General features: G+C 37.3%; 2 protein-coding genes across 20 annotated transcripts in view; one reads left to right on the forward strand and one right to left on the reverse strand.

Moving 5' to 3' along the window:
• AAGAB (alpha and gamma adaptin binding protein) overlaps window positions 1–12,004 on the reverse strand; it is a 308,159-nt gene that overhangs the window by 191,382 nt on the left and 104,773 nt on the right. The gene's annotated exons all lie outside the window — the stretch shown is intronic.
• IQCH (IQ motif containing H) overlaps window positions 1–12,004 on the forward strand; it is a 237,670-nt gene that overhangs the window by 128,196 nt on the left and 97,470 nt on the right. For 11 of the 17 annotated variants that reach the window (XR_014817110.1, XM_084978737.1, XM_084978733.1 and 8 more), the window contains 2 exons: window positions 675–947; window positions 5,787–5,978. The exons of 3 other annotated variants lie outside the window; for them this stretch is intronic. Coding sequence is in view for 13 of the 14 variants with exons in the window: in XM_084978737.1 (XP_084834863.1) it covers window positions 675–947; window positions 5,787–5,978 (465 nt within the window). In the remaining variant the exon portion in view is untranslated. The remainder of the gene's footprint in view (window positions 1–674; window positions 948–5,786; window positions 5,979–12,004) is intronic. 3 more of the 17 variants (XM_021100401.2, XM_084978779.1, XM_084978807.1) reach the window with 1 other exon arrangement.

Genomic DNA, 12,004 nt, shown 5'->3' on the forward strand with positions numbered 1-12,004 from the left:
ATGAGACAGTCACACATATTGCTGAGCTGGGTCTAAAGTCAAAAATAGAAAGTTTTTTTCCATTGGAAAACAAATTTGAGTCTTGCTGAAATCCTCAGATATTTTCCATTCATGACTCCTCTCTGGAGTGTTGGCTAAGAACCATGATAGTCATCATAAAAATACATATTCTCTGAAATGGAATTTGTGGTAGAACTTTGGGAATTATCAAGTCAAGTGTCATTTTTCTACTGACTCATTTAAAGAGTTGCCAGATTAGGAGTCTTGTATAGTAAAGAATGCCATAGGGCTTTTTTTCTTCATTTTTTGTATTGATTTTCCAGACGCCTTAGTGTTAAACCATGCCAGAAGTGTTGTAGAGATGAATCACTATTATCCAAAGGCCGTCAGCCTCTTTTCCTTCTGACAGAAGGATAATTCCACGTGGATCAAATAAATACAGATGTGTAGTAATTAGTTCTATTCCCAGTGAGCCTATTTCCAACACACTAAAGATGTGAGCGATTATGAAGCCTCACCCCAACAGCTTTTATCAATTTAAACTGCTAAACAACAGGATAGGTCATAACCCAGCTTGCTATTAATAATGTATTTATTGTGTGCAACATTATAAATTAGGTGTATGGACCAGAAAAAGAACACCTTTAACAAGAAAAATATGATCTTCCCCCTAGAAGCAGCATATGTGCCTGGCCACTCACCTGATGTACAGTCCCAAGGCAATCAAAAGAATTAAAAATCTCATCCAAGGAAAAGAAGCCTACATTGTCAGCGGGCTCCTTCACAGAGATGATCTGGCTGTAGCAGATATGTTAGACATACCCATCCTGGGCCCAGAGCCTGAACTAGCTCATTTCTGTAGTACCAAGTCTGGAAGTAAATTCATCTTTGACAGTGCCAATGTGCCAGTCCCTCCTGGAATATATAACATCTACAGTCACCAGCAGGTATGCGGGGTGGACAAATGAGACTCTGTTCAAATATTTCACATCCTCTTGACCTTGGGGGAACTTTAGGTCTTCTGGAGTCAACCCCACCCAGTGAAGAATAGTGTGGAATACTTGAGTTGATTTGATAAGATCTACTTTAGGCCTTCAAGTTTCAAAATATCTTCCTATTGGCCTTATAGAAATTGTTAGAACTCCCAAAGTATTTATTCATTTGGATTAAGGAATTAAAGCTCCTATTAATGTATTAACCTGCTATGAATATTTATTGCTTTAACAGAGATGAGTTCATCATCATATTAGTTAGATAGTCATTTAGCAGGACCCTAAGAAATATGAGAGTCAGTTTTGGCTACAAGGAGCAGATTTAGAAAGCTCCAGGGATTGAGTCTCTCTGCCAAGTCATATTGCAGAGGTCATGTGGCAGAGGACTATAGACACAGGTAGCTCTGTAAAAAAAATTCTAGCTCTCAGGAGGGAGCCATAAAGGAAGGAAGGGGAAAACTCCAGAAAGGGAAAGGGAAATGACTCCAGGAGGAAAACTATCTGCTTCTGAGTTTTGCCTTGGTCCTAGTCTATGACTATACATTCTTCTAGCACATAGTTAGGGACCTAACTGTTTAGAGAATATAATATTAGCCTCTACAAAATTAGCCACTAGAGAACTAGTAATTAGCTACTCTGAGTTAGCTCTGGCAGGTGTTCTTCCATTTAACTGCTATCTTTTTTTCACAGTAAAGAAAATAAAAAGCAAATGGCTGTTAACATTTCTTAACCTCTGTTTCAGTACATCTCTTAACCATTACTCTGAGCCAATCACAAGTTATCTCAGGCACCCACTTCTTGGGAAATTAACTCTCTACACAATGAGGGTGTTTGTAAGAGACAATATTTAGGGATTATGCTTCTTCTGTTAGCTGCCTGGTCATGATACTTTGCACCTCAAAGTTGCTAAGCCCCCAAATCAAGCCTTTCAACAAATCTTACTTTCCAGAGACTAGTTTGAAGAAAATATTAACTTATTAAATTGTCCCCAAAGTGTTTTAGTCTTGCTAGAGTGTTCTTAAGCAATACATGGGTGCAAGAATAAAGTTTCTCTTGAAGATGGAAGAATCTGGAAAAGGCAAAGGCAATTTTAATATGAGTAAAAGAGAGGGGCTCCCCCTGAACTGGTGTGTCACTTCCATGGTCATTATCCTCCACTGGCATTTGAAGGTAACAAAGTGGATTGCGTAACTCTGCTTCCCTGTAGAATACTAGATTGATGGGCTTAATACAAGTGAAATGCATTTTTAAATGATACGATTCCATATATATTACATTAAACAATCTTCAAAACTTTAAAATGTATGTGCAGCATTTGTATGTCTTGCTTTCATCCCCACTGATGAGAACTTGGGCAACCTTTGCCATGAAGTAGTTTAGAACTTTATATGTTGATTGTGGTTAAAGTTGCAGGCACATTTAATGCAGAAAAACCTCCCTCTAAAACTGATATTCAGAAGTAGGATTTAAAACCTTTCCTCAGAGTTCCCATTGTGGCTCAGTGGTAGTGAAACTGACTAGTATTCATGAGGATGCAGGTTCGATCCTGGCTCTGCTCAGTGGGTTAAAGATACATTGCTGTGAGCTGTAGTGTAGGTCGCAGACATGGCTCGGATCCAGCATCGCTATGGCTGTGGTGCAGGCCAGCAGCTGCAGCTCCAATTTGACCCTTGGCCTGGGAACTTCCATATGCTGTGAGTGTGGCCCTAAAATACACACACAAAAAAACAAAAAAACTTCTTCTAGAAGACAAATTGTATTTGAGGGGTGTCATTCACCTATGGCATGTGCAAACTGTATCATGATAAACCAAGTTATAATTGAGGTCTGTGCTACTTGTTTGGAAAACATATGTCTGAGGTCATTCAAGGATTGAAATACTCCACTGAGATTTTTTCAGATAGTGACTATCCTACCTAATCTATCTGAATATGTCAGCATGTTAAATTTGCAGATGGTGACGAATCAATTACACTGACTATGTTGATGTGCATCATAAACTTAAAGCTGGTGAAAGAGAGCTGTGATTATTTTAATTTAGATTAATAAATATCCCTGGCTATCAGTTAGATTTTAGTGATAGACTTCTTCCCTACACCAGAATGGCAGTTAAAAAATATATTACATCTTTTGGGAGTTCCCGTCATGGCGCAGTGGTTAACGAATCCAACTAGGAACCATGAGGTTGCGGGTTCGGTCCCTGCCCTTGCTCAGTGGGTTAACGATCCGGCGTTGCCGTGAGCGGTGGTGTAGGTTGCAGACGCGGCTCGGATCCCGTGTTGCTCTGGCTCTGGCGTAGGCCAGTGGCTACAGCTCCGATTCGACCCCTAGCCTGGGAACTTCCATATGCCGCGGGAGGGGCCCAAGAAATAGCAACAACAACAACAACAACAACAACAAAATATATATATATATTACATCTTTTGAATCAACAGACTCAAACAGAAAATGATAAATGTTTGGCAACAGCATAAAGTCATCTGGTTTATGACTAAGTTATTTATTTATTTTTAAACTCCTGCTTGAGCACAGGGAGCATTTCCTATATTCATCCACAAAGTAACCATGCAAGTTCTCTTCCTGTCATGTGCTCCATATGAAATACTGACAGCTTTAGTTAAACAATCAAAAATGCCTATGCTACTTTAAACCACTGTTCAATTTTCACTTAAAGATAGCACATAATTCTTTCCACTGGTGCAGTCTTTACAATACTATTGATCCTTTTCATTACTGTAAGGGATCCATCAACGGGTATCCATTTATAAGATTCTCAGAAGGAACAAATAATAGGATTTGGAAGAAACAGATAATAATTGTTACTAGTTGAAACCTCCAAATATACAATGAAAAAGGCTGTGCCAGAATACCTTTCCTAACACTGGCAATAGAATGTTATTGGATATTAACAGGCCAAAGATCATTTCTACTTCTGCAATATATGACCATAATACAACAAATAGAATCTATCTTCTCAATACAACATTAGAGAAAGAAGGATGTCACTTTGGAAGGCACACTGAAAAATCTTCCTAGGTTATGCTCACAACTGTATGGTGTCACAACTGTATGGTGTCAGAGTACTTGTCATTTAAACACCCAAATTATACACAGATACTACTTGATGATTAGGGAGCTAAAACAATTCCATTTTCACCCTCAGTGAATACCCCATGGTTGCATGGGGCTTCCAGGGATTCCAAGTATGCCTGTGTCATTTCCACACTGCTGTACAGTATAACATCCCCAGGAAGATTTGCTGGAAACACACAAATCAGAGAACAGATTGTGCCTTCAATCAAAATAATTTTAATCTTCCAGCTTCAGATTTCAACAGAATTGTAATCTTGAGTTCCTTCCCACTGTTTAGTTTTTTGTTTTTAATCCATTTAGTGAATAAAAACTCATGAAAAGAGAAGAGAATAGTGTTACACAGGCCTCCTTAAGCATAGATCATGGCCAAAAACAGCACGGGGTAGCATCAGGAGAGGGAATGCTTGGAATTGTTTTGTTTCTTTCTGTGAAGTATAGACTAGAAAGTTAGATGAGAAAACTAAACAAAAGAATAATTTTGTGATCTAATGAGTTATTTTTCGCCAAGGCTCCACTAGAACAGTATTACTTATAATTAAGTAGTCTTATTATAGGCTTTCTGCCTGATTCAAAAGTATCCCAAATAGATTATTGACTTAAAGAAAAGTTGGCTTCTCTTGCTCCCTTCTTCCTTCTCTGCCTCACACTTCTCTTCCACCTCTCTGCAGATTGAGATGGGCAGCACAGTGGTCAGGGAATGAGCTCAGGTGTTGACCTCAGAGCAGCCTAGGTGGAGTCTCTGCTCTGCCACTCAGTATGTGTGATTGTGGGCAAGTTATTTAAATTAGCTGAGGGGCAGTTTTTTTGTATATAAACTGGAACTAATAATGGTGCCTCCCTCATAGGTTTTTGTGAATATTAAATGAGAAAACTCATGTTCAGAGCTTAGCCAAAAGCCTAGATCCTACTGAGAGTTCAGTAATATTAGGTATTATTACCATTATTATGATTGTGATATTAGAGCTTGAACTTCTATCCCTGCAACATCCATGTGATTGAGCCCAGTTCACGAGGGAATACTGTTTCAAATAATATGTTGCATAGGTGTGTATTCCAAGAAAGTTGTTTTCATGAATATTTTACCTTTTGTCGATTTTTTTTCTTTTTTTTTTTTTTAGGGCTGCACCCACTTATCTCCTTTGTCTTGTTCATATAATACATACAATGCACTTGGTCAACTGACCAGACAAACAAATGTATTTCATGTATGCTAATGAGGAAAAATTAAATGTGTTATAGATTATAACATTTAAAAGCTCTGCAAAGCTCTAAACAGTTAAATTTTTCAAGGTTATAAATTTTTATAGTCTTGAAACTATAAAAACGTCACTTGAAGAATCAATAAGTAAACACAATTCTCTGAAAAAAGAATACCAAGATTCAATTATAGATATTCACAGATTTTTTTCTTTTGCCTTCAAAAGCCAGTGAAATGATAATTTCAAAATACTTTCAAAAAAGATTATATTTTTAAACATCTTTGGTCCAATTGTTTGTTTACATCACACACACACACATACATATATGTGTATACAGATAAATAACACTTCAAACTTCTAATCTGTCTTAACAACTAGAAGATAACAGAATGAACATGAACGGACTATATGAACATGAGAAGTACCACAACTAAGTTAACACAATAAGAAGGAATCCAGGAAACTAGCTATACTAAGTGTTGCTGTGTCTTTGGCCCCACAGATAATAGAACAAGTGAGTCAGCTGGTTATCGATCACCTGAAAATCCAACGCTGGCTCTTTAAAATGGACTATGAGTTTGGAGGAAATGGGACTGCATTTTGTGACATCCCTTCCCACCTAAAGTGCTACAAGTGGGTCCTAAAGGAGAGTCACAGATATGGCCACGAAGACTGGAGCAAGAAATGGGCACAAGTGAGTGTTCGATGGTAACATAAACCTGAAGTGTCTGTGAACATTAGGAGATAAAGCAAAAGGCTCTGCTAGGAGATAAGACACTTTCCTCTAAACTCAACCATGTCATCTACATCCCAGTAGTGAGACCTTAGGCAAGTTTTTACTTTCTTGGGCCTTAGTTCTTATATACAAAGTAAATGAGGTTGATTAGGTTATTTTATTTCTTTTCTTTTCTTTTTTTTTTTTTTGTCTTTTTGCCTTTTCGAGGGCCTTTTCCCACAGCATATGGAGGTTCCCAAGCTAGGGGTCGAATTGAAGCTGTAGCCACCAGCCTACGCCAGAGCCACAGCAACGCGGGATCCGAGCCGCATCTGCAACCTGCACCACAGCTCACGGCAAGCTGGATCTTCAACCCACTGAGCAAGGCCAGGGATCGAACCCGCAACCTCATGGTTCCTAGTCGGATTCGATAACCACTGCGCCACAACAGGAACTCCTATTTTATTTCTTGAAGTGTAGTTGAGGTACAATGTTGTGTTTCAGGTGTACAGAAACATTATTCAGTTTTCACATATACATACACTTTTTCAGATTCTTTTCCATTATAGTTTATTTACAAGATACTATATACTGTTCCTTGTGCTATACGGTAGGACTTTGTAGTTTATCTATTTTATATATAGTAGTTTGTATTTGTTATACCCAAACTCTGATTAGGTTATTTTAAATATTCCTTCTTGGGGCCCTAAAAGTCTTCAAATTGATTATGATAATTAGGAAGTAATTTTTTTACCATATTCAAATAAAATTACAAATTTAATCATTTGCTTTAAGTGGGTCTTGATCATGTGCTTCTAACAACTGTTGTTATTAAGTTAGCTGTATTTTATTATGAGAGAGAAATTCTATTAGTGAATGTTTGTCACCTGGAAGCTAATGTATAATAGCGTTCTGTCAGTAGTCATATGTTTTTGAAGACAATTCAAGGAAATTTATGGAACTGCTGGTCTCTGTGAGATGTTGAGAAAATAATACATTCCAGCAAAAACTGAATCATAGGTAAAAATTCAGCATATGACTGACATGTGTAGATTTTTGCATGTATATTGGTGGAAGGATGAATTGTAAAACTTAACAGTCTGTTTCAAACTTTCTTTTTTTTTTTTTTAGGGTCGCACCTGTGGCATACGGAAGTTTCCAGGCTAGGGGTTGAATTGGAGCTACAGCTGCTAGCCTATGCCACAAACATAACGATGCAGCATCTGCAACCAATGCTGCAGCTTGCAGCAACATCAGATCCTTAAACCACTGAGCAAGGCCAGGGATGGAACCTGCATCCTCATGAATATTAGCCAGGTTCATTCTCACTGAGCCACAACAGGAACTCCTCAAACTTTCTTAATAATCAGTGTTATATGACTTAATATAACATTAATTAAACCCACCATTCTAAAATCACTTCACTTTGCATCAGAGGCCTTAACTTGCCTGGCTTCTCTTAATCCCAAATCTCTGTTTTGGCTGAGCTGCTGGTAAAGGCAAAACTGATTAGGAAAATTCAGACACAAATTCCCTGAACTGATTCCTTCCCCATCTACGCCTGTAGGGGTGGGCTGTGCCGTGACTTGCATCTTCTTTGAGCACCCCCCCTACAGAGGCATATGAATCAAGACACAAGTGACAGAAAGGGAGGGGCATACAAAAGAGAACCACATTATTCTTGTGAAAATGAAATGATGAATAAATCTAGAGAACAGTCAGAAGTGAGAGTTCCCTTTGACAAATGTTTCTGTCCTCCCCATGATCTATTCTGGGCTTTTCTTCCCCCTCTATCAATGAGTGGACTAAATGCAGTACCTGTCATGGCCAGCTTTTTACATATTATTTAAAGGATACCAAAGTGAATTACTCTTCTAGAAAAAAATAAAACAAGGAAAATGTATTTAATTTTGAGACCCACAGAGGTTTCTCTTGTGTCCTCTCTGGACTGGATTTTATTTCATCTTGCATAAAAATTTTTTTAGCACAGCTATAGATATTAAACCATGAAAAGTATGACTTTTTAAACCTAAAATAGTGAAATGTTGGTGTACAAAGTATTTGCTGGTCACAATATTTCAAGCCAATAATTTTTATAGAATTATCCTGACATTAAACTATGATAAATTTGAAATGTCTGACTTTTAAGTTTTAAAAATATTTAAAACATTGGCATTTGGCTGAATTGCACTTAGAAACCTTACTATATGTTATTTAATTGCAATTATTTTAAACTATACCATTTAAAATTGTCACCAAATACATTTGGTATTGTTGTTAATGTTGTTAAATGTGAAACACTTTTGAATAACTAATAATCTGTCTAAATCCTTCCTTTTTAACTTAACAAAGGAAAAAGAATTATTTGGAAATCTTTTTAAACCCTGAGACCTGTGCTTAGCCATAGTGTGGTTAGAAGGCAAAAATAAAAATAAAAAATAAAGTAGTTCTGAAAAGCTTGGTTTTTTTTGTAGGACACTATTGACGTTCTTTGGCCTTCAAAGCAAAATCACATTCAGAGTGGAAGTGAACTGCAATCTCTACTGAGTGTAGCTATAGAGAATTTAGGATTAGAAGTATCCTTTGTTCCAGAAGACCATCATAATGGTGCACATTTAGACATCAAAGCATTACTTTATGAGCACAGGCATGTTTTAATGTCCTATTACAGTTTGTAGACCTGTTTCTTTTGATAATGAAGATGTTGTGTCATCAAGCCTAGCCTGGCACATACAAAACATATGCTGGCAGGTTATTAAAAATTTCAGCTTCTTGATGAAAGACTATCCTGCAGGCTAAGAGTCCAGAGAAAGACTCCATTCTGGGAGAATTATTAGAAATGAGAATATGACTGTAAGCACTAAATTATGTTAATACTTACAAATAGTATCATTTGCATAACAGTTTACAACACTATACCATAATTTTTCTCGTTGGTATGTTGTAGGCAACAGATTAAAAACAGGACAGTTTATGGGAGTCTGAACTGTTTTGAGATTCTCATGTGTATAGCAGATATTGGTTTTAGATGTAGGCATGACTCAGTGTAGACTCAAGGATCTAATATAAAGATTTTTTTTTAACCTATCTAATTGAGAACCAGAGTTATTTGTCTGGTTGCAGCTGAGACTTGAAACAAAGTCACAGAACCAACAAATGCTAAAAAGCCAAAGTCACATTTAAAAAATCAGAGTAGACCTGTAGGTGATTTTAGGAAAAGCACAATGTTACCTGATGGCCACATTGAGAACACCACAACTCTCATTTTTCTCTTGGTGGCTTGGTACCAACCTTACTCTCTTCATTCTACCAGCTAGCAAAACCTACTTCCCCCAATAGGTTCCAGTAAATTCACTTAAGTACTCAATACTTGTTAAGGTTCAATGAAACTACATTTGTGTACACATTCCAAAGTCCCCACTCCCCAGTCAGGGGAATTTCTTTTCATTCAGTAGGAATAAAGGTTTAAGCAAAAACACACTTGTAAGGGAAAAATCTTCTTGGACATTCTCACCTAAGACAATGTGGGGATACCCAGATAGATATTTGCTGTGGTGCCAGTCCTTCTTGTGCCTTTTTCTTTCTTTAAAGGGTAAAACTTCCCTCCCTCATTCCTGGAAGATTGTCTTGGTGGCAGTGATGTCTGGGGACACTGCTTTGCAAAAGGACTTTGTAGAGAGAGCTAAGCCAGTTTATTTTTGGGTTTCTCTGTGCAGACCTTATTTACTGGATGGAGAGTGTATGATGCAGAAGTCTTGGCATCACAACTTCACCACTTAACAAGAAAAACGAAAAAAAAGAAATCGAACTGGCTCTTGAATGCTACTATATAGTATCACTATTTTAGCCCTTTGCATGAGCATTTTTAAATTTTTGTACTTTGGTGTACTTTGTTAGACATTTGAAATTAATTTGGGATCATCAAGAAAATAGAGATACATATATATATTTTTTAAAAAACTAATTCAAGGCACCCAAGTCTAGAAAAAGTATAATACACCACAATAGTTATTTTACTTCTTTGCAGAACTAAGTCAGCAAACAAAATGCACTATTACAAAAGAAAACTATTAATAAGTCAGTGCCTTAGAACTCTCTATGTCTCCATTGTGAAAACTCCATCCATCGAGATGGCTTTGTAACTGGGTCATGGGAGCCACTGTAGATGACTGAGCTTAGTGCTTTTGTGGAATTTAATAGGTACTTATTAGGAGATGCCAAAGAACCATTACCCTTTACCCATAAAATTTTTAAGAAAAGTCAAAAGACAATACAACAAAATTAAAGAAATATTTAGGAGTTCCTGTCGTGGCACAGTGGTTAACGAATCCAACTAGGAACCATGAGATTGCAGGTTCGGTCCCTGCCCTTGCTCAGTGGGTTAACAATCCGGCGTTGCCGTGAGCTGTGGTGTAGGTCGCAAACGCAGCTCGGATCTCTCGTTGCTATGGGTCTGGCGTAGGCCGGTGGCTACAGCTCTGATTCGACCCCTAGCCTGGGAACCTCCATATGCCGTGGGAGCGGCCCAAGAAATAGCAAAAAGACAAAAAAAAAAGAAATATTTAACAAAATAAGTACATAATGACTTTCTCCAAACAGAGTTGTTTTCATTTTTGTGCAGCAATTTCCAAATGGACAGTATTTATTTCTTACAGTTATAATAATTATACATATGCTATTTAAACTTCAGACCTTAAACATTCTCCAGACTTACCTGCAGTCATCACGATTAATGGCTGTATAATATTCCCTTGTGTTGATTTACTTTAATATATGAAAACTTTCAACTAAGCTGGAAAATTTAGATTTCTTTTTTGTGGTGGTGGGAGGGAGGAAAGACGGAGGAGAAAGGGAAGATTTGTTTGTTTTTATTTTCGCTTTTTGTATATACCTCTTTTTGCTTCTGTTGAATTATTTCCCTATGAGAAAGACTCGGGGTAGAATGCTTTATGGCTCTTGTTACATACATACCATTACTTCCTAAGAAGGAAGTACCAAGTTCCAGGGCAACTAGCAGAGAATAAGCATACTAGTTTTACCACCACCTTACCAGCACTGGATATTATGAGCTATCTGCACTTTCATTTCAGGTGTCAAAATGCATCTTATAATTTTAGGAAAAACAGAATGTTACCCAATGGCCACAGTTATTTTATCACTAGCAAGGGATTCTTTTTCCATGTCTTATTATTTATCATTTTATATTGAAAACAACATCTTAGTATTAAGAGAAAAACCTAGGTTTTCTAGGTTAAGAAAAAAAACCTAAGAACTCATTTTCCCCTAATCATTAAACTACATATAAAAGATAATTTTTTTTATTTTTATATTTCAAAATCTTGACTTCTTGGATTATCTTTATGTATTTAGTAGTTGCCAAAACACTGACCTAGACATGAAATTTAGCATTTTGTAGATCTACAAATATTCTGTAAGGTCTTGACATTTCCCTATATTTGTTTATAATAATAATAGAATTGTACAGCTATATATTTGATCCACAGTTGTGGACTCCACAGAGGGCTGAATGTACAATGCCATTTTACATATGAGACTTGAGCATTCTCAGATTTTGGTATCCAGGGGAGTCCTGGAACCAATTTCCCCTGATACTGAGGGACAACTGGATGCCAGGTATTTCAGCACTTTATGTGAATTGAGTCATTCAATTTCAGAAAAACCCTTAAGTTTTCACTTATTTACTTCCACATCATTTTTGATAAGAAGGTGTTACTCTGTTTAGAGGTGGAGAAATTGATGCTTGGAAAATAAAGTGACTTGCCCAAGTTCACAGCTGGTAAATGATCAACATTTAGCTTAAAACCCACATCCGGAGCTCCCATCATGGCTCAGCAGAAACAAATATGACCAGCATCCATGAGGACTCAGGTCTGATCCCTGGCCTTGCTCAGTAGATTAAGGATCCGGCATTGCTGTGAGCTGTGGTGTAGGTTGCAGATGCGGCTCAGAGCTTGCGTTGCCATGGCTATGGTGTAGGCCAACTG

The sequence above is a fragment of the Sus scrofa genome, chromosome 1 (assembly GCF_054392235.1).
Source record: "Sus scrofa isolate SSC_HxYL_T2T_F1_AM1 chromosome 1, Sscrofa_HxYL_maternal_Yorkshire_Landrace_v2.0, whole genome shotgun sequence".
Taxonomy (NCBI): Eukaryota; Metazoa; Chordata; class Mammalia; order Artiodactyla; family Suidae; genus Sus; species Sus scrofa.